Source organism: Delphinapterus leucas, chromosome 1 (genome assembly GCF_059928025.1).
Source record: "Delphinapterus leucas isolate spDelLeu-1000000601 "Yukka" chromosome 1, BTC_Dleu_Yukka2, whole genome shotgun sequence".
In the NCBI taxonomy this organism is placed as follows: Eukaryota; Metazoa; Chordata; class Mammalia; order Artiodactyla; family Monodontidae; genus Delphinapterus; species Delphinapterus leucas.
In genome coordinates, this window is record NC_143129.1 from 41,534,032 (window position 1) to 41,555,875 (window position 21,844).

The window sequence follows — 21,844 nt, forward strand, 5'->3', positions numbered from 1 at the left end:
AAATCAGGACCTATTCCCCAGACCTTCCCTTTTTGGTACATTGTCTCAGGGAATTCTCTCCACACCCTATTCTTCCCACTGGGAGAGGTGCACCGAATTTGTGAGAAAAGAAATGCAAAACTCAGAGGAAAGTGTTCAAGTTAAAATATTCCATATTTGCCTCACCCTATTCCGAGAATGAGTGGCCTCTGTAATTCCAGGTCACCCCGGAGGTCTCATCTGGCGCACACTTGCTAGTCATCCCCCGCCTTCGAAATACACCCTCAGCTGCTGCTCTCTAAAAGAGCCAGACAATTGGAGAAAAGTGGATTATCTATCTGATTATGCAGCTACTTTCATACGCCTCCCCTTTCCCTTTGCGTGGCCCTGATTATTTAAGAACTAAGATTTCTCGGTCCCCGCTCCTTGTCCCCAGCCCCAGTCCCTAGCTTTGGCCCTTCACGCTCCGGAAGCCTCGCGTCCTCCCCTTTAAGGCCAGCCCCTCCCCCACGCCCACGCCTCCCCAGCTCCGTCCCGCCTCCCCAAGCCCTGCCCCCTCCGACCCTCCCCTTTAAGGACCGGCCCCGGACGCAGACGAGGCTGTGACGCGGCCGCCGGCCCTCGGGCTGGGTACTTCGTCGCGCGGCCGCTTCCCCCCCGGCCGGGGCCCCTCCGTCCCGCGTTCCACCGAGCGCCTGGCCCCCGGGGGGAGGGTGGGAGGGAGGGAGCAGGGCCGGTGGGCGCCAGCGGCGCACAGCGGGACCCACGGAGCCCCGCGACCCGCCGAGCCTGGAGCCGGGCCGGGGCGGGGAAGCCGGCTCCAGCCCGGACCAAACTTCGCAGCCGGACTCGGGGTGGCGGGGAACCCGTCCGGAGCCGGAGGAGGGGCCCGCCGCGGGCCCTCCCGCCGCTGTTCTCGCGCCTACGGGCACCATGCTGTCCAACTCCGGTGCTGTTCCCCAGCCCGCCGCCGCCGCCGCCACCGCACCATGCTGTCCAACGCCGGCGATGTTCCCCAACCCGCCGCCGCCGCCGCAGCCCCCCGCCCCGGCCCAACCTCACCCCCCGGCCCAGCCGCCGCCGCAGCCCCCGCAGCAGTTCCCCCAGTTCCACGTCAAGTCGAGCCTGCAGATCAAGAAGAACGCCATCATCGACGACTACAAGGTCACCACCCAGGTCCTGGGACTGGGCATCAACGGGAAAGTTTTGCAGATCTTCAACAAGAGGACCCAGGAGAAATTCGCCCTAAAAGTAGGTTTGGGGCCCGAGGGAGGGGAGGACGGGCGAATGGGGTCTCCCGGGGACACCCCTGGCACTCCGCAGCGGCCTAAGCTCTCGGTGGCTCAGCGTGGTCGCGCCGACGCTTTCCTCGGTCTGGCGTCGGAGCCGCGGAGGAGTGGCCGCGGCGGGGCTGCCCGTCCCGCGCGCGTGAGGGGGTGCCAAGTGCGCGGCAGGGGGCGGGGGGCAGCGGGAAGGTCAGGTCCCGGCGGACCACACAGCCGAGACCGAGTTTCCGGTCACCTCCGGGTGTGAGTGCCGGGGACTCGAGAGGACTCGTGAGGACCCTGCCATTTTGGGTTTGAGCGGCATCCAGCCGAGTCGCAACGGTTGGCTTCGGGACCACTTCTGCTAATTTTCCCCCTAGTCTCAAGGAAGTGATTTTCGAGGGTTGTGGTTCCCTATCCTCTCCTCCCTTCTTTCTTTCTGTGGGCACAAAAGGCCCATTACTCATTGAGCTGGTTGGTCGGTTGGTTTGGAGAAGTCGCATCTCAGAGGTTTATTTAGCCTCGCTCCTTATTTGGGAGCCGGAATGTGTGATTTCACTTCCCTGGGCCTTGCGAGTGCGGCTGTGCTGCCTTGGGGCGCGCCGGCCGGGGAGGTGCAAGGCTGGAGATTCCGCTGGGACACCGACACCCCCCCATCCCCGCCGCGACCGCCCCGGGCGCGGGGGAGGGTTTGTTTTGATCCGAGAGCGTGCCCCCTCCTACCTTCAGTGTCTGTGAGGCTCCAGATGGGAGGCCAGCAGGCTCCTTTGCGGTGTCTGCTGTTTCCATAGCTCCATTGATCATTGTAAACCGGGTCCGTAAACCACGGCTTGGCCCAGTGCTGATTCCGCAAATCGGAGATGGCCACTTGAGTCCTGGACAAGGGCGATTGGTGGACAGAGGAGGGAGCGTTTTCCTAGAGCTGGGGAAAACCAACCTCTTTCTTTCTTTCTTTTTCTTTTCTTTTTTAAGGGGATCTGGTAGGGGGGAGAATGTGGATTTCAGTGAGAGTATCTACTTCGGAAGTTAAACAGAATGGACTTGGAGGTCTGATGAGTCGCCAGTGCAGTGTGAGCCAATGTTCAGGGTCATGAAAAAGGTTTTCCCCAAAGAGGGGTTTCAGATCAAACCACATCTCTAAAGGTGACCAAAAACGCCTTTTTCCCCTGGGGTGTCTTAATGATTGGAGGAGGAGAAAAATACTTCCTGTGTTATATTTTCTTTTCCCCCTCAATCCCTGTGGCTAGCTGTGTTTCACCTATTCATACAAAACTCAGATATGTGTTATGGGTGGAAATGTTGGAATATATAATTAGATAGAATAAGACTCTGGTACTTGGGGGTTGTAGAAGACAAGCATGTTCAACTTAACAGATTTTAAGGCCTCTGAAATTATTTTCTTGCTGCTTTCATCCTCCCTTTTGGGGGAGAACTTCAGCTAGCCTCAACACTGTCAGATTTGTTTGGTTTTTACTATAAGCTGTTGCTGAGGGCTTTTGGTTGTTTGGTGTCGACTTTTGGAGAAGGAATATATCAGTATCCTGAACCCTTTAATACTTGTGCCTTAGACCGTTCTTTGCCTACTCATAACTGGGGGCAGGGAAGGAGAGTGGTTGTTTGACCCCGTGGCTCTGACCTCGGGGAGTGGAGTTGAGTGAATACTGTTTGACCACAGTTAACCTGTACTGTTGAGGAAGTGACAGACATTCTTTCCAGGAGAGTTTTCTATCCCCTCTGAGACGCCATCTGCCTTCACCCATCAGCAGTTTGGGGACACTGGCTGCTCATCTTCTTGGATAGCTGGAATATGGTATAAAGACTTCAGAACAAAAGCTCTCAACTTCTGCTCCTTATTCTATTTAATAGACACAGAAAACCACCCTCTAAAATGCTTTTGGGTGGCAATTCAGATTTCTATTGTAATTAATAGGAGAGAGATTTGGATTTTTTCTCCCTTTGAATGGTTTTGAAAGGAAAGATCCAGCAGTATTTTATTTTATTTTATTTTATTTTATTTTTTTAACATCTTTATTGGAGTATAATTGCTTTACAATGGTGTGTTAGTTTCTGCTTTATAACAAAGTGAATCAGCTATACATATACATATGTTCCCATATCTCCTCCCTCTTGCATCTCCCTCCCTCCCACCCTCCCTATCCCACCCCTCTAGGTGGTCACAAAGCACCGAGCTGATCTCCCTGTGCTAAAGATCCAGGAGTATTTTAAATAACACTCATAGTTTGTCCTTCTCAGGTTAGAAGTGGATGAAGATTGAAGTCAGAGTGTGTTTTGACAGGCAGCCTGCTCCCAGATCTTACAAGTTGACTCAACTGTTAAACTGTAGATTTCCCACATATCTTTGTGTAAAAACTTAATAATAGAGGAAGACAGAAGGGATGAGGCATTCAGAGACTGATAGCAGTGTCAACAGCGCTTCCAATATCCAAATACTGGCTGAGACATAATTATAGCTGTGGGGGGAATCTGGTTCAAAGAATTCTGTTCCAGAGACACACACCAAAGAGATTTCTAGATCTTGAATCTTGATTAACTTAACCGTAGGTGCTGAGTACTGAAATGATTTTCAAAACCAGGAGTGTTTTGATTATTAAGCAAGGGAGGAAGATGTGGTGGGGCAGGAGGGATTGCCTCATCGGAAAGGTGCCTGAAGAAAAAGGGAGGAGACCTCTGCTCTACCCGGGGTGTTAGGCCATTCCTGGGGAGTTAGGTCAAAGAGCTGTAGAGTAGCAGCAGGGCCTGTCATGGGGCTTCTGATATCTGCTATCTCACAGCCCTGAGAGTTGGTGAGAGGTGGCGGCTGCCTTGATGCCCTGCTCCCTGTCTGTGGTCTGGTGACCTCTTAGTCCTATTAAATGTAATCAGTGCTTTAAAAATAGTCCCGTTCCGCCCTGCTATTTCTCTACCTCCACCTGAGAGAGGTAACATTTACATGCTTTTTGGTGGGTGCTATGACCTTGCCTCACCATCTCTCCTGGCTGCTTTTGCGAAGATCTGAGTCTTACACTTCTCTCAGAGTCGGAAGGGACTTTAGAGGTCATCTCATCCAACCCCCTCATTTTGCAGATGAGAAAACCAAGGCCCAGAGCAAAGGCTTGCTTGAGGTAATACAGCCATGCACTGGGCAGAACCAGGATTAGCACCCAGGATGCCTGACCGCTTCCCACTTGGGAACTGCACTGACATCAGCATGCTTGGCCCTGGGACGGGCTGCTGCTCCAGAGCCTCTCAAGCCCGAGGAGCTACTGTCACCGCAGGCCCTCCTTGACTGTCGGCCAGGGGGTGCTGGGTAGGGACTTAGCGGCTTCCCAGCAGAGGTTGCCAGAGTTGGAGAGGCAGCTTATAAACCAACTCAGCAGCTCCATGAGTTTTGAATCTTCAGTAACAAACATTTTTTTTTTTTTTACCACACCCTCCCCTTTTTAGGAAGTGTTTGCTAGAAACCTTATTTACTAGTATTATTTTTTTGTGCAAGAACATGAGAATTCTATTCACTATTTCTTTGGTAGGGATGCCTGGCCTCAGCTCACTTGTGCAGTAATTGGTCCTATTCCCTGTGGGGTTCCTCAGTTGCTTACTGCTTCATTGTGTCATGGTGACTCCTAGGTATTAGCTGAACAAATTTAATTAAGGCCAGCACCGTTGTCCCTCTCTGCCGTGTGACTCTGATTCGGTGAAGCATATTGTTGCTTTACAAAATATAGAATGTTGTCATAACTTATCTCTGTTTGTCTTTCCGTTGTGTGGATTAGAGGATTTCTGTTCCTTCTCCTTGCCTTTCTCCAGCAATCCTCCCTCTCCAGGTGACTTTGTGTCACCGCCATGTGGCTTCCTTGGTGTTCTGAAGGGGAGCTGATCAGAACCTCTCATGGTTGAGAGGGAGAGCCAGGGCTCCCACATCCCCACAGTGCAGGCTGCACCCTCTCCAGCACGCCTCGTGCTGTGTACCAGTCAGGGAGCAAGAGAGTTTGTGGCTGGGTGAGGGGCAGTTTGCTGGATGGAATCACAAGGTGAGGAAAGTTTCATTAATCAACCAATCTCTTTTATCTCCACTGTTGTTACAGTAGTTAACAATTCTCTGAGCATCCTACCATATGCTTTGTTGTATGGAGGCTACAGACATTGAAAGTGGCCTTAAAATTTTGGAGGTCAGGAAGCTTATTTGGAGAAGGTGAAATTAACAAATGTAGTCTAGGGCTGTACTGTCCAGTATGGTAGCCAATGCCCATGTATAGCTATTTAAAATTAGCTAAAATTGATTAATTAAATTAAGCTAAGCTAAATTTAAAAATCAGTTGCTAGCCACATGTCAGGTGTTCAGTAGCTACATGTGGCTAATGGCTACTGAATTGAACAGTGGAGAAGAACATTTTTGACCTTGTAGAAAGTTCTATTGTACTTTGCTGGTCTAGGGGTTAAATTGTGTGGTTGGGAATAGAAGAACTTTGAAGAGGCAATCTGTGAGGACCGAAGGAGCTGAGGGCAGTCTCTGAGGAATGAGCACATCTGCAGGAGGTGATGGTGGCGTTGCCCTCGGGGCAGCTGAGGGGAGAGTGGGTCAGTTGGTAAGGAGCAAGTGGGGCTGGTGACTCAGAATTGAGCCTAACCGATCTTTGTGTTAAAAGCAGGTTTTAAAGTGTTTGAGGAGCATGAAGTAAACTAACAGGATGTTATAAAGAAAGGTTACAAATCTCTGAGGTTGGGGCTTGTGGTTTTTTGAGGGAAGGTGTAGCTTCTGGGTTCAGAGACCCTGTTCCTTGCTTTGGGCCCTACCCTGGTTGCTGTCTACTGCAGCAGGGCTCTTGACATCCACTGAGGCAGGATCAAAGCTGGGGCGGCTCATGGTTCTTTTTCACTTATGAATTCTGGGCTTTGATAGAGCTTGAAAATAATCTCCAGCTAAGATGTGGCATCAGTGGCTGACAAAAGGGGGAGAAAAGCAGCCCCAGGCCTCAGGACCAAATATTGATGGGTGCCTGGGAAATGAAGGGGTCCTTTTTAGAGGATGACGGTATTGGTATTCATAATTAAGATTTTTTGACTGCTTGGAATGTGAGGAGTTGGGCCATCATCAGTTGGCGGTTTTATTTAAGAAGCAGGTGCAGGGCGTTCAGGGAGAAGCCTGGAGGAGCCAAGCTTCACGACTGCTGGAGGCAAGCTTAACCCCTGGCCACATCCTGGGGATGACGGAGGCCCCCTCCCTCCCTGCAGAGCCCAGGGATGTGTGGAGTCTGTGCCAAGAGGAATGCCAGCCGTGGCGGGGAAGACAGGGCATCAGTATCTGCATCTGAGTCCTCTCACGCTTCCCAAGTGGCGCTCCTGTGCTCTGATGCAGGACTCTCCCTGGTAGCTCGACATCTGTGGCACAGGATTCATACTTTCCTACTCCCTCTCCTCTGCATGAGGCCTTCCCAAGGATCCTGTGGGGTCTCTTTTTTCCCCTCCTCCCTGTGCTGCACCTTTCCAGTTGCTGCAGTGTCCTGGACAGAAGTGGGTGGGCAGGGCAGAGCTGTTCTTCGTGTATGAAGGGGCTGCAGCTGCTCTTGGTAATGAAATAAGGCTCAGTGGCAAAGGGACCCACAGCTCATAGTTCCTTAGAGCTCACAACACTCCCTGCTTATCTTTCTTGACCCTTTCCACCTCACCGAGGAAGAGGCTGGGCCAGTCCAGAAAGATTCAGTGGTATATCCAAGGTCTTACCTGGTATCAGCATCAGAGCTGTGTCTTGGGACCTGGTTCACTGGGACCTCCTCTTGGTCTGGGTTCCTTTGGTGTTTTGGTTGCTAGAGGTAAGAGTATGGGGATTGTGGACCTGGCAGTGCAAAACTCATCTCTACTAACTGGTCACTAGGATCTTTCTACATTAGTCATCTTAGAAACGGGGACATTGGCATTAAGATGGGACCATGCCACTGAGCAGCTTGATGTACACCAGATATGTAACCAAAATCAGATTTTATACCTTTTCTAGTCCTTAGGGGAATAGTGATATTTTGTGTTTTAAGCTATGTATGGATATAAATATCTAGGGATGAACCCGATACCATGGGTTATGTGCTAGATTCGAAAGAAAGAGAGAGAGAGAGTGAGAGAAAGGAAGAAAGAAAGATAGAGCTAGTCTTGGTGCCCTGCTAGCTAGCTGTGTGACTTTGAACAGGTCAGTTAAACTTTCTAGGCCTCAGTGTACACATCAGAGGGCCAGGCTGCCAGTGGCTCCTGGGACACGGCAGTGTGGATAGTGGAGGGCTGTGCTGGAGGCAGGAGGCAGGAGAGCTTGCTGACTTGCTGCACGTCTGACCATCGGCAGCGTCTGGGCCAGCCTGGATGCCCTTTTGATAGGCTCGCTGCTGCGTTGCAGGGCAGCTCCCGTCCACTTAATTAATAGCCATCACTGACCAGCTGTGCCTTCTCTTGTGTGAAGACTTGGTGAGTGTTCCAGCAAGTGCCTCAACAGAGAGGATGGACTGTGTAACTCAGTGGGGTGTGAATCCTCTCCTTCCTTGAAATCAGAAGAATCTTAGCGTTCTGGTGGCTCAGGGTAGAGATGGAAACTCTTCATTTTTTTTCGCCATCTGAAACTCCTTCCCGTTTGAAGTTACGGGGCCAAACGTGGCTGCTGTGGTTGGCTGTGCAGGCTGTGCCCGGCACAGGGCACCTGGCTGAGGGAGGAGGAGGGCTCTAATCCAACTCACTGTCCATTTGTCAGGCTTTGCCTTGGTGTGTGACTGGGTCCATACAGATGGGTGCCTTCTTCTAATTCACTTGGAGTTGTAGTATGGGTTTGGGGCTGTTCTGAGGTGAGAGCTGGGGACTGATTCCCAGAGCTTATGGGGAAGTTAGGATGTACATCCAGGTACCACTTCTTATCCGTAGGACTGGGTACTAAGGGATGTAAGGAGACTGAGGAAGCAAGAGGAGTGGGAGATGCCTAGCGAGGTCTGTTTTCGTTTCTCTTCTTCCTGCCATTCAGGGCTAAAGCAGTGCTTTTAGCCCTGGAGCTTTGGACTGAGGTCCTGAGTGCCAGGCCACAAGACTTTGTTGGAGGAAGAGGAGACTGAGTGGAAGCGGGGATAGGGTGGTGCTCCCCTCTGGCAGTGCAGAGTTCTTGGGGGTCTTTATTCTCTGAACCGGTAAACACCTTAATGTGCCATCTGCCAGGTCGTATAGGCTGGGACGTGGCTCCAAGGTCAACTTTATCTGTAACTGATGTTCCGTTCTAAGACCAGCCAAGCTGTGTGTTCATTCCGCCAGGAACCTGAGCTGTCCAGAAGGATCGTATGAAAGGGCATCTTACTCTTGAGGGACGTTTCCAGGCATCTCCAGGGCCAGTGTCCATCCAGGGCTCTTCCAGGGAGGTGAGGAGTGAAGGTGAAGCCTTTTCTGTCTCAGGGAAGGTGTGGCGAACATCTCTGTTTGGCTTATGTCCGGGATGGTTCTTTTGAACCTGAAGCAAAGGCGAAATCTCTCTAGTCGCAGGTAGAGGGGCGTGGGAGGAGAGCCCTTGACGGCCCCGCCAGCTTCTCCACCTTCATACTCCTGTGGGGCTCCTTACCCTCCCGGGCCCTCCCAGGAGGTGATTGAGTTGATCACTTTGCTGCCATTTTGATTATTCATATTGTTATGAGGCTCCCAGCCCACACTGGACATGTGTAACCGGGCCTCCCGCCCAGGGCCCAGAACTGTCACTCAGCCCCTCTGTCTCAACGGCTAAAAATAAACCTGCCACTGCTGCAGTCTCCCCCCACAGCCAGGCCCTGACGCCTGTCCCAGGTCTTCCTGCCACACTGCTGAGCTGTGTCTCACACTCACTTGCGCGCCCTCCCCACTGGCCCCCTTCTCTTCCAGCCTGAGCTTGGTGGGTGGTTTGGGGCCAACTGGCTTTTCTGAGTGCTGAGAGTGAGCCGTGGCTGCTGCTTCTCCAGGTGTCGAGATTTATGTGTGGAGGCTCCGTGGAGCTCGGGGAAGGATGAATTAGCCAGGGAGGAGGTGAGCGGGCTTGGCACCGTTAGACTGTGTGTGTGCTTGCATCCAGATCTGGCTTCCTCCAGACTCCACCCGCAAGCTAGCCTCCCTGGCAGAAGGAGTGTGGGGATGAGTAGAGGAGTCCAGCACGGCTGTTCCAGGCCCTCACCCAGCCACACGCCCTGTGGCTGAGCATGCTACCTGCCCCAGGACTCCTGCCCTGTTGCTAAGCTGTACTCTCCACCTCCGCAGCATGGGGCTTCAGGTTACCAGATTCAAAAGTGTGACCTCATCTCTTTGGCTTCCAAGAATAACTGGGTCCTGGCTCTCAGGGCCTGTTTCATGAGTCAGGCCATGGCCCCTCTGGCCCTCCCAGCTCGGCCACCTGCAGGATGTCACAGAGAGCATGGGTGTCTTCTGCCTCCTGACTGTGGGGGGCAGGGCTGTTGGTGATCTGTGTCCCTTGAGGTCCATCGAGGTGGCCTCTTCTCCTACTGCCCGTGGATCCTGGGGCACTATAGAACAAGGAGAGGAAACGGGCTCGGGTAGCTGAGATACCTACTTAACTGATAGATACTGGGCAGAGTATTTCCTTTAGTTGACTTTGACACTCTCTTCTTTCTGATTTTTGTAATCCTTGGACAGGTGTTGGTACTAATCCTGTTGGATAGGAGAATTCTGTGTTTTCTGGTATTAGGGTTTATCTGGGAGAAGGAGTGCATGGGAGAGAGCCGAGGTAGGACTTGGGGGACCCTCTGCTTTCAGCTAGAGTTACATACCCAGACCACGTCTCCATGACTGCCTACTCCTGTCTTTCCCCCTGGGGCCTCATTTCCTCTGCAGGGAGAGATTTATCTGCCAAGGCCCATTGGCCTCTGGAGGGGAGGAGTTGGGTGTAAATTGCTAAGAGTTTATTTTTAACTCTGACAGAAGGAGTCCCTGTCCTTGGAGTAGCCATGCCCTCCCTCTTCTCTCCCTCTCCTGGGCCTCCTTGCCTGGCTTCTGTAATTCTTAGAGGAAGGGATTTTTAAAGGAAGGATTTTAAAGGCAGGCTTCACAGGAGCCTTAGGCGAGGGAAGCGTTTCTAAGTGAAGAATCTACAGATTGCTCTTCATGCCTGATTTCTGCAGAGTTCAAGGAGTTGGGGGGTGGGGCAGGAGAAAGAGGGGGAGCCCTGGGCGCTTGAAGCCACGTGTGTGGAACTTAGAGCATCCTAGGAATGCAGGTGGCCTGGTGAAGAGCCCAGTGTGCCCTGGAGCTTGCTGCAGTCAGGCTGCTGCCTGGGGGAGCAAGGTCTTCTTGTACCTTTCGTTGTGCTTCTCTCCTCACTGGCCCCCGGATCTGAGGAAGGCTGGAGGCCACGGGGCAAAATGAGTGCGTAGAGTAACCTGCTTTGCAAACTCTCACACTTACAGAAATGTCGTTTTGCTATTCCCTTTGACTGCCAGGCTCCCCAGCACCATATCCCTTCCACTGGAGCCCATGTGGGATTCCCAGGGACTTCCTCGCTTCTGTGTCCCCTCCCCCTGGCCGCACTCCAGTCACCTGTGCTCTTAGGGAGGAGGAAGGGGCTGTGAGTGCCCCTTCCTCTGTGCCTCATCTCCCCTGCTTTCATGGTCTCTTTTGGTTACCTTGCTTTAGATTTTTTAAAAGAAAATAAAATTGAGTTGGAGGTGTAATTAGAGAAGGAAGGGCTAGAGAGTAGAGGTGGGGGTGGGCTGGGCCTTCGAACATGTGGCCGACCCTGAGGACCCTGGCCTGGAATGAGGTCTTGCCCCCTCAGTTCCTTGGAGAGCATGGGGATTAGTTTACCTAAAGCCCAGCTCTGATCATGTAGCTTCCCAGCGTAAACCCTTCCATGGGTTCCCTTTGGACGCAGAGTTCAGGAGATTTCCAAATCCTTCTCAGATCTGACCCCAATCTGGTTTTTTCTGAGTGTGTGCTGTGCCTCAGCTTAAGTGGCTTATATATGCTGTTTCCTTATGGGGCTCTTCTTTCCAGCCCCACACCCTCACCCGTGGCCTGTACCCCATTCGTCCTATGTCGCCCTCACCACCCCCACCCCGTGCTCCCCGTCCCCAGCCCGTCTGTATCTGCCCCTTCTACCCGGTACACATGCTGCTCCTTCCTTCGTGAAGCCTTTCATGCCAGAAGCAGGTCTCCGCCATCCCTCCCTGTCACACTTGCCAAGACACTCTTACATTTTCTTTCACATTTTAAATGTATTTCTCCATGTGTGAAGTGGAGATATTGGATTGTAAGTTCCTTGAAGACCCACGTCTCCATTATTTTTGTATCCTCTCAGTTCTATGTAGAGACTATATGCCGCCATTAAAAAAAAAATTCAGAGAGTATTTTGGCATTGTGCATTATACCTAGCTGCCTCACAAAGGTGGGAAAACTGAGTAATAGTGCATGCTGCCTACATAAGTGTAAGGTACTAGCAGTGATCCTCAGGGTGGAGGGGGGTGGCCCTGGGTGAGGGGCAGTATTTGCCTGGGCTCTCTGAGAATGAGCCAGGGCTATAGTGAGGGTCCCCCTAAGTGTCTCTCCCTGCTCTTCCTCCTGTCTGCTAAAAAGCCATTCTCAGGACAGCCTTCTGGGTGTTCTTCCCTTTACCCACTCGGATCTGCTGACTCAAGCTGTCACCTTATGTTTCTGCTAACGGAGTTCTCGTTCTTGTAAGGGCCCTGACCACAGTTTCCCATTGATGCCTCTCCTCTTCCTCCCAGTTCCAGAGCCCCTCCTTTTCCTGTTGTGCTGTGGAGATGACCCTTCTGCCCCTTGGAGAACTTTAACTGAGGGAGGGACAGATGTGGAGCTTGCCAGCTCTCCTACGGTTCTTGGCATCTTCGAGTCAGCTCCAGACACAGCAGAGACACACAGATGCAGTCCAAGGTGATCTATCTGTCTGCTGGCCTTGTTCCTGTGTGTTGCAAGAGGACCAGTATTGAGCCTCATGTTGCTGGGACTGAGGTCAGAGGTTTGAACCTCGTGGGACCAGTTAATTCCATGCAGGGGAAACAGAACTGGACTGGCATGTGAGAGACCTACCTGGCTGTGTGGTCCTCAGCAGTCCTTGAACCTTTCTGGGCCTCACTTATTTTCTTCATTTGTAAATCTAAGGGCTCTCCTGTATTGAAGGGCTTTTTTCATTACTGCTGCTGCAACCCTACTGCTGGGAAAACAACCCGATGCTGGGAAAGAACCTGATGCTGGGAAAGAGGTGGTCAGCCCAGGTTCCAGGGATCCCGGGATTGGGAGCCATCCTCTCTGTCCTCACTTTCTGCAGGCCAGTGTTCTTTCACCCTTCTCCGGGCTGTAGTATTTTTATTCATTCAGGCATTCAACCGATGTTTATAGACATGGATTCTTCTCTGTGCCTACCTCCTGTCTTCCCTGCTGACTGGCCATCAGGAGGCCCAGATGTCAAGATTAACCTAGAAGGTCGACTAGTCAGGGTCATCCCCTTGGGTTTAGACCCCTTAATACCTCTGCTATATGAGATGAGAGGGATTTAGAACAATGAGGGTTGGTTCTTTCTTGCAGCTTAGACTAGACCCCTGCCTTTCTAAGTGGGATTTGCCTTAGGGCGCCTTCTAGCCCTCTGAGATCCAAAGCAACCCACTACTCAAGAAAATTAATTAGAAATGCCAAGAATGACTTTTGCTGCCTCCCTAAGGATAGATCAGAACAGCAGAATGACTTTGATACCTACAACAATCTTCTATCTTCTGTCTCCTTCAGATCACTGTTGAAAGCTTAGCAACACTGTGAAAGTTTCCCAGATTGGTAACAAGTCTTCATTGAGCAGATATTATATGTATCAGGCATTGTACTAGGTGTTTCACGTACACTCTTGTTAATCCTTAAAATAATACTGCAAAGTAAAAGTCCCCGTTTTACAGAAGAGGAAACATGTTCAGAATCATTCACTCGTTAGCAATTATTTATTGAGCACTTACTAAGTGCTAAGTGTTATTTCAGGCTCTGGGGATACATCAGTGTACCAAGCAGACCAAAAAAAAAAAAAAAAAAAAAAGATCCTGCCTGCGTGGAGCTCGCATTCTAGCAGGGGGAGACAGACAGAATATAATCAGATAAATGTCCGATGGTGACAGGTACAAAGGAGAAAGTAAAGGAGGGGAGGAGACCCTGGAAGGCAAGGAGCTTGTGTGTGGTGTTGAAATTTCAAATAGGGGCTCAGGGAAGGCTTCACTGTGAAGGTGACATTTGAGTGAGCCTTGGAAGTGATTGGGGTGGGGGCAGGAGGAAGGAATAAAAGTGCAGAGCCCTGAGGCTATTAATGATGGGCATGCCTGGCTCCCTATGGCTTGCAGAACTGCCTCTCTTAATAGTTCTTCCCTGACTCTGCTGTAGTTCAGTACTTAGTTGATTCACCTCTTTATTTTATCATCAAATATGTATGGAATGCTTATTTTGTGCAAATTGCTGCAATGATAAGATGGAAGTGCTGCCTTTGGGAACTTACAATTTAGAGGAGGAGTGAACACCCTTGTGTATAAAAGGAGTAAAACTAGACTGACCCCCCAAATCTGGACTGTGTGCCTTCACATGTCCTCCCTCTTGACCCTCTCTGACAGAGGCAGTACCTCTGACAGAGGCAGTCCAGGTGGTCTGATTCCAAGTTTTACACATAAAGAGGTTCAGGGAGCCGGTGGTGGGAAAGTGGTGGAATCAGGGCCACAAAGGATACAGAGACTCAGGGAGAGCTCCGGGGTGCGGTCACTTTTGCCTGGTATGGACTCACACCTGTGATAGGGCCCGGGGCCAGTGCAGACAGAAGTTTGGCCAGTGGGAGGAGTAGTTTGAGGGACTCCACTGGGGCTCCCATCTTCTGTTTGCTGAGGAGGGAAGACCCAAGGTCTCCCTAGGGATGTTTCTGGTAATGGGAAATGCTTGGGATTACATTGACTGGCTATCGCCTGGAGCCGGGGAGGAAGGGGTGATGAGAAAGGGCTGGCCGGGCTGCAGCTGTGGCTGAGGCTCTTGTCCTCTTCTGGGCCCTCCCAGGGTTTCTCTTTTGCTCTGAGGAGTTGCATCCTTCCTCTGTTGAGCCTCCCAGGTAGACCAGTGGGCAGGTACACTCAGGGTGCTCTCTGAGCCCCAGCTCTGGCCATCTTTGCCTCCAGCCTCTCAGGAGCTGGGCGAGCGGAAGTCAGGGCTCGGGATGGAGCTGACCGTTAGCGAAGATGGGAAAGTGAAGCAATGGGTCAGGTCTGTTTTTTCCTGAGCATGTGCTGTGACAAAGGAAGTTGCAACATTTTTTTCTCTCTCTTTCTTTTTATAGAGCAATAAGGGGGGAAGATAAGTCTTCCAGTAAACTTCAGAAAAAAGATCTGGTCTTTGAAGGATGGCTGTTCTCCCCCTCCCCCGCAGGGATTTTTTAGTTTGTAGTCTTTCTCCCATCCTTCCTCACCCGCCATCCCTGCCACCGTCCCTCTTCTCTGAGGGCCTGTGTCTCTGCAGCAGGCTGAGCACCTCTCCCGAGCGGAGGCAGTCAGTAACTTGGTCTGAGGGAGCCTTGAGAAAGCATCTTGTCCACTGTGAGTGTGTGTCCAGGCAGATGCTGGCAAAAGGGTCCCGAAGCCTGGGAGCAGGAACCAAGGCTGCAGGGCCACACGCGTGGAGCTGGAGTCCTTGGTCAGGCTGGAACCTGGCCTTTGTGCTGCACCCGGGCAGGAATCCAGTTGTGTTTTTAGTGTGCGGATGATATATTTTCCTGATGAAAACTTCCGAGGTCTGGAAAAGTAGTGGAACTTTTTTTTTTTTCTTGGCGAGATTTATTTCTCCTCCCTTGGATTTCTGTACCCCAGAACAGCCAAAAAGTTCCATTACAAACCAGCTTTGAGACTCCAGCTTTAGTCAGCTAAGGGATGTTTTAGGTCATCCTTGAGAATGAGGTCTGCTTGCTCTGGGGAAGCTGGGTGGTTGCACCAGGCAACAGGCCCCGCTGTCCGGGATGGGGTGACGGCTGCTGGCACTGTTGGTGTTAATTGCTTTCTTGGGCAGAGAAGGGCAAAGCCCTGAGGGGTGAAGATTTTTGTTCAGGCTCTTGGTTCTCTGTACCTGTTGTCTCTGGTACAGCTGTCACAGAGCTCCTCCTTTCCTGCTGTTTTCTTTGAATTTAATCTCCCTGTCATCAGGCGGGTCTCTTCAGGCTGGGGATGAGCTCCAAGAGGTGGTGGTGGAAGGAGCAGAGTCACAAGTTTGTTGCTTGTGTAAATCTCAGAGTGAATACATAAACCCTCTTTCATAGCTAGCCGCACTGGCTGGTCCAGTAGCCACTAGCCACATGTGACTATTTAAATTTAAATAATTAAATAAAGTTAAAAATTAGTTCCTCTGTAGCACTAGCTACATTGCAAGTGCTCAAGGGTCACATAGAGCTAGTGGCTACCGTGTTGGGCAGCGCAGATAAGAGAACATTCCATCATTGCAGAATGTTCTCTCAGACAGCACCAGGCTCTGAGGTCATCATTCTACACCCTGGTAAAGATTCAGCGGAGCTGGAAGGGGATTTGTGTAAGAGCATGAGGAGAGGTTTTGGGGCCCAGTCGAGAGGGTAAAAAGAAGGTGATCGTTTAGAAAGGGACTTTCAATAGTATTTTGTTTGTCTTGTTTAGGGCTGCATTCCAGCAGATGGTCATCTAGCCCAGTTGCTCCCAGCCAAGTCGACTGTCAGAATCACCTGTGGGTAACATTTGAAAATACAGATTCCTGAACTCCACTCTTTGTATCTTATTGTACAAGACTACAGAGGTGGTGTTCAGGAATGTGTGTTTTTGTCTGTGATAATTATCTGTGTTTGGCAACCTTTTGAATCTATTCTTAAATTCCTCCAGTGTTAGGGGAGCTTATCCCTTTTCAAGAAAACCTTACTCTTAAAATATTTTTTTTTTCTGGTTTTAAAGTTTTATGTTTGGAGGTTCCTTAAAAAACTAAAAATAGAATTATCATATGACCCAGCAATCCCACTACTGGGCATATACCCTGAGAAATCCATCATTCAAAGAGATACATGCACCCCAATCAATGTTCATTGCAGCACTATTTACAATACCAGGTCATGGAAGCAACCTAAATGCCCACTGACAGATGAATGGATAAAGAAGATGTGGTACATATATACAATGGAATATTAGCCATGAAAAGGAACGAAATTGGGTCATTTGTAGAGACGTGGTTGGACCTAGAGACTGTCATACAGAGTGAAGTAAGTCAGAAAGAGAAAAACAAATACCGTATATTAACGCATATATGTGTAATCTAGAAAAATGGTACAGATGAACCGGTTTGCAGGGCAGAAATAGAGACACAGATGTAGAGAACAAACGTGTGGACACCAAGGGGGGAAAGCGTGGGGGGTGGTGGTGGTGGGATGAATTGGGAGATTGGGATTGACATGTATACACCGGTGTGTATAAAATAGATAACTAATAAGAACCTGCTGTATTAAAAAATATATAAAATGCAAAAAAAAAAGTTTTATGATCATCAAGTCAAAATTTAGTCCCCTGAAGTTGTATCATCCCTTGGTGCTAGTGGTGTTTTCTGGAGCCTCACAGAATGCATCAGTCACATCTTCCTCACTCGGCCTTCTGCAGATAATTGCGCAGGGCTGTGCGTGCTCCTCTGCTGCCCCAGCGTCATGGCTGGGTTTCAGCCTACTCGACCTGCCAGGGGCCCTAGAGAGGTGCAGGGATGTGACATCATTCCCAGGATTCTTCTGATCATCAGGCCTTGCTGAGAGATTGAGGAAAGGTCCACATCTCAGTGGAACCCGACAGTGGAGAGTCCTAAGGGTCATCCAGCTGGTACAGGCCGTGCGTACCTTCCCCCTCTTTACATCCTGCTTCATAGGAAGGAGTCGCTGTTTCTCTGCATGGTTAATGCTTGCTTTTTGAGGCCACTGATCTGGTTTTCTTCAGAGGCATTGAGAGACTCAGCCATCTGTACCCAGGCAGATGTGACCACAAACATTACTTCTATTTAGAGACCTTCAGTGGTCTCCCCTTGCCTCCAGTGTGTCCCTCGAACTCCTAAACATGGTGTTCAGGCAAGCTGGCTTTGACCTTTCTTTCTTCCCCCACCCCCAACACGCACACACACACACACGCACACGCACACACATGCATGTATGCGCGCGTCTCTCTTTCTCTCTCTCTTTCTCTCTCTCTCCTTCCAGGAGAGGAGAGGGCTCCATCCCACTCTGCAGTGCGTTCTTCTGCTTCCAGATCTTCTTTTGCACCTTTCACTTCTTCATCCTTTTATTCCGGGTAGAATTGTTTTTCTCCTTCGAGGCTTAGATTTTACCTGTCCCCCCACCCCCAATTCCAGGCAGAATACCTTTCTGCCCTATACTAGTGGTAGCTCACACGAGCTCTGTGACTGCTCTGAATTTAAATTATGGTCACTCCCATATCTCGGCCTGCTGGACTCTGAGCCCCTTGAGGACAAGAGTGTGTCTCGTTCGTTTGGTGTCTGCGAGTGCAAGCACAGTGCCAGGCTCTTAGCTGAGCTGCACCGTACCCACAGAAGTGGGTTAGCTTCTTGCCTGTTTGTCTTCTTCTGGATTCTGACGAGACTGCCACAGAGGAGCTGAAGCCTCTTTTCCAGCACCAGCGTTTTTACCCCCAGTGGCCTTGGGCCTCATCAGCTTGGATGAAAAAAGTACTGTTTAGCAGCTGTTAATTAAGGAGCAGAGCAGAGCCTTGGCTGCCTCAGAGGCAAAACTGGTATTTAAACAATAAAGTTTTTAAAATCAAGAATTAAAGTGTCAGCTTCAGAAGCCACTACATCCAAACACAAGCCCTCCCAGTTAGAGAAGGTAAGTGGAATAATGGAGCCAAAGAATTCTTTGTAGCCTTGAGGAGTCCAGGGGGAAGAGGCTGGGGTGGGGGTGGGGGGCTCGGGGGGGATGGGGGTGGTGGTGGCAGGAGCGGGAAAGGGGCTTTTCTGTTTCTGCTCTTGGAGGTGGGGTCTGGGATTGCTTGGGGAGATGGGGGGATGCTTCACTAGAAAGAGCTCTCAGTGTTCCCTTTCACTCCCAGTTTCTATAGATTGAACTAATTTTGCTAGGTGGGCAAAAAGAGAAATTTGGAAAGGTAGGGTAGGAATAAACTCTGGACTTTTTCCTAAGGTGATGAAACATGCACTTTTGTATTCGGTGATAGACGGAGACTGTTCAGTATTACCTCGTGGGATCTCACCTTGTTTCCTTCTGATGCTACTAGGGTTGGGAGGGAAGAGCTGACGTAGGGCTTCCTCCCTTCTTGGGTCAGAACCAGAGCCTGAGGAGTTCCCCAACCTCTTGGTGCTGCCCAGATACTAACCACGATCTGCATCTCCACTGAAGGTGTTCTAAGAAATATGCAAGCCAGGAGCAGTCCGTGGCTTCAGAACAAGGGCAGAGGTTTTAAGAGGCTTCCTGTGTGAGGGGTGGCGGGCTGGAGAGTGCCTTCAACTTGCTATCAGGGGGCACCTGCCTCTGTGCTCAGCTGCAGAGGTCAGTGGGTGATGCCCTTTCAGAGTCTGCTTTATTGTGAATGAAACAGAAAGCCCACACCAAGAAACCAGAGAGGCTCCTGAAGGGGCTTTTCTACAAGTTCACCCCAGCGTACACAGCCTCTATTTTTCCAACGCAAAGGAAGGATCTGTCAGACAAACCATTTTTTTTTCGGGGGGCACTACTTCCAGGTCCAAGAGATGGTCTGAGATATATAGTTTGAATATAAAAATACTGTACTTTCTGGGAGATGTTGACAGTTAATGTCATGTCTGAGTGTCTTGTCACTCTCATGATGAGAGGAAGGTTGGGTGAGAACCCTTGCTAGTCGAGCTTGGTTAGCCTGCTATTCTTTTAAGGTTTCTCTTTGGGAATTGGTGGTATTAGTGGCTGAGCTCACCCAGACCATGTGTGAGACTTATGGTGGTGGCCTCTCCCTAACCACAGGTGTGTACGTTGAATGCAGTCACCCAGTTACCATTATGGACAAATGCAAAACAGTTGGGGGAGTCTAGGGGGAGACTTGGTAAGGGAATAAAACCAGCTGGCTTATCTGGCGTTGAACCCTTGTCCTTGGTGACATAAGCACATATGATTCACAGCCAGTGTTGGCTTGAGTGTGTGCAGAGGTTCAGTCTTTTGGATGAAGTTCTAATGGTCCTTGCGGAAGCTTCGTCACCGGTTGAACTGAATTGTGAAGATACCACAGCGTGTGCGTGCTCGTGAATCTGTTCATTCATCTGTTCACTGGAAGCTTATTGAGGGGGGAACATGTAAGCAAAATATTTCTTATATATTCCAAACGGTAGAAGAGCTGCATACTGGGGACTGGGTGAGCATGGAAGAAGGAGCCACCCATTTCTCCAAACACCAGACAGTCTTGGAATGTGTTGGTGCGTCACCAACCCTGAGACACTCTGTGATCAGATGAATCTGGGAAACATTCTGCAGTGCACATTAACATTCTAAAGGCTCTGAGAAGTTCTGTAGTAAAAGAATCTATTTGACTTCGTATAACCTGGTGCTTCTGACACATTTAGGGCCCCCTTTTTACCTATCACTTATTAACATCCTACAGAATACTATTTGAGAAATGGCAGTACAGTCTCCATGCTCTGGGAAAACTGTCCAGTGATTCAGAGAAAAATTCACCTGACTATGTGTTAACATATATGTTAACACAGGTTTGAGAGGCTTAAAAAACTGTGTGTGTGCATGCTGGGGGTGTGGCAGAGAAGGGCCCCTGGCAGGTGGCTTCCATTGAAGTTGGCCTGTCTGCATTCCTGCTGGCTTTGTGCTTCTGGAGAAGGCTTTTGTCCTGGCTTGAACATACTGAATAGCAGTTACATCTGTCATGCCTGGGAAGTGGCAGTGTGCAGTTTGGGGGGGGGGAGGGGGGAGGGGGGCGACGACAAGCAGTGAGCAGACACCCCTGCTTGAGGCCCAGGCTGCTGAGAGCTCCTCACCATCGGAGAAGGGAGGGCCTGCTGATCCGGAGGCAGCTGCTTGCTAGGACTGGAAGTGTGAGGGCGCAGGAGTTAGCTCCCTTACCTCTGTGCGTTCTCCTTGTCTGATGGGGCAGGACTTTGAACCTTGAGGTGGCAGTGTGGGAGAAACAGGTGGGCTGGATATTTCCTTCCCTCCCCACCATCCAAGGGCATCTGGAGGGCAGACCAGGGTGGAAAGGCACTTGGCTTTTCATCACCCAGGGGAACTGAGGTGAAGGCATTTTGGTTTAAATTTAAGGAAGAATTCAGAATTGGGAAGTGGATTTACTAAATAAAGTTTGTGGAGTTTTAAAATTCAAGAGTCTCGGCTAGAATTCTTTTCAGACCGTTGGTGACTTGTCGGTGGTCCCCCTGATGGCCGGCTCCCGAGGAAGGCCTCACTGGCTTCTTCACTTGGAACAAACCCAGGCCCAGGGAGTTCCCAAGCCCACTGTGGGCCTCTGCAGCCTCCTGGTGCAGCTTTGCACGGAGGTCATGGTTGCTTACAAGGAAATTAACCACTGAGGGAAAAAGGGAATGTTAGTGGGAATCAGTCCCTCTTCCTGGAGATTATGCACTTCCAATGTAGGTAGAGCTCAGTGTCATGAAAGCAGGCCCAGGATTTCCTGTTTGTAAGTGTGTATGTGTTTATATTTTTATGTTCTGTTTCCTCTTTTGACCTCCCCAAAGGGAAGGGAGGTAGTCTGTCCTCAGGAACTACGGTGAGCTGTCCCTCATCTCCCAGCTTCTCTGGCCATCTCCCTGTCTTCCTCAGCCATAGCCACAGCGGCGGCCTGGCGTTGCTCAGATGGGGGGAGGAGCAAACCCAGGCCCTCTGGTTGTTGCCTGTGGGAGTAGAGAAAGGGCAGATGCTGCCCTCAGTTCCCCCGAACAGGAAGCCTGGGTGGGCCGGGCTTTGGTTTGGGAAGCAGGAGTATTAGAGGCTGCCGCCAACTGGGGTTGTGTTTGCAGACTCCCAGGCTCTGGCGTCCCCAGAGGGACCAGTAGCTCTGAGCCCTGAGGACTGGCGGCCCCCAGGGAGGGAGCCCTTGCCAGGAACCTCTGGTGGGTCTTGGGTAAGGGTGGAGGGGGGCCGGGCAGTAGGAGAGGAGGAGGGGTGACTCCTCCCTCTCACATCAGCTGGGATGCAGCACCACTGCTGGGAATGCACTCCCGCCACTTCTAGGCAAATTGGTCACTGTGGAAATTCTTTCTTACTCCAGGGTGGAGCTTTCCTTGTTTAGAAGAATCTTCAGGTATGTTCTTTCCAGGTCCTGGCAGCGAGGCACTAAGCTGTTGACCTGCTGCCCCCTCAAGGCTAGAAGGCAGGGCAGTGTTTGAGCCCCATTCCTGTCATCTCTCCTTCTTGTTCTCCCTTCACCTGTCCTTCTGTCTTCACCTGATTCTAGCCTGGTGCGTAGTAGGCATGGATTGGGGGAGGGGTGGCACTGCACGCCTGGTGTTCCTCTTTATCACAGGTCCTAGCCTTGTTGGGTCTCCATTTCCTGTCATGGCCCTCCTTGCATCTGGGACGCGTTTGGAGCTAGACAGGGTGTCCTGTTGTCCTGCATGATGAGGATTCCAGATTTCCCCTAGGTGATTGG

General features: G+C 50.8%; 1 protein-coding gene across 6 annotated transcripts in view; it reads left to right on the forward strand.

Moving 5' to 3' along the window:
• Positions 1-685: 685 nt before the first annotated feature.
• MAPKAPK2 (MAPK activated protein kinase 2) overlaps positions 686-21,844 on the forward strand; it is a 45,199-nt gene continuing 24,040 nt past the window's right edge. For 2 of the 6 annotated variants that reach the window (XM_089908748.1, XM_089908745.1), the window contains exon 1: positions 695-1,230. In XM_089908748.1, coding sequence (XP_089764874.1) covers positions 913-1,230 — 318 coding nt within the window. In that variant the 5' untranslated portion in view covers positions 695-912. Of the gene's footprint in view, positions 1,231-11,958; positions 12,201-21,844 lie in introns of those variants that run through there. The other 4 variants (XM_089908757.1, XM_089908764.1, XM_022593583.3 and 1 more) reach the window with 4 other exon arrangements.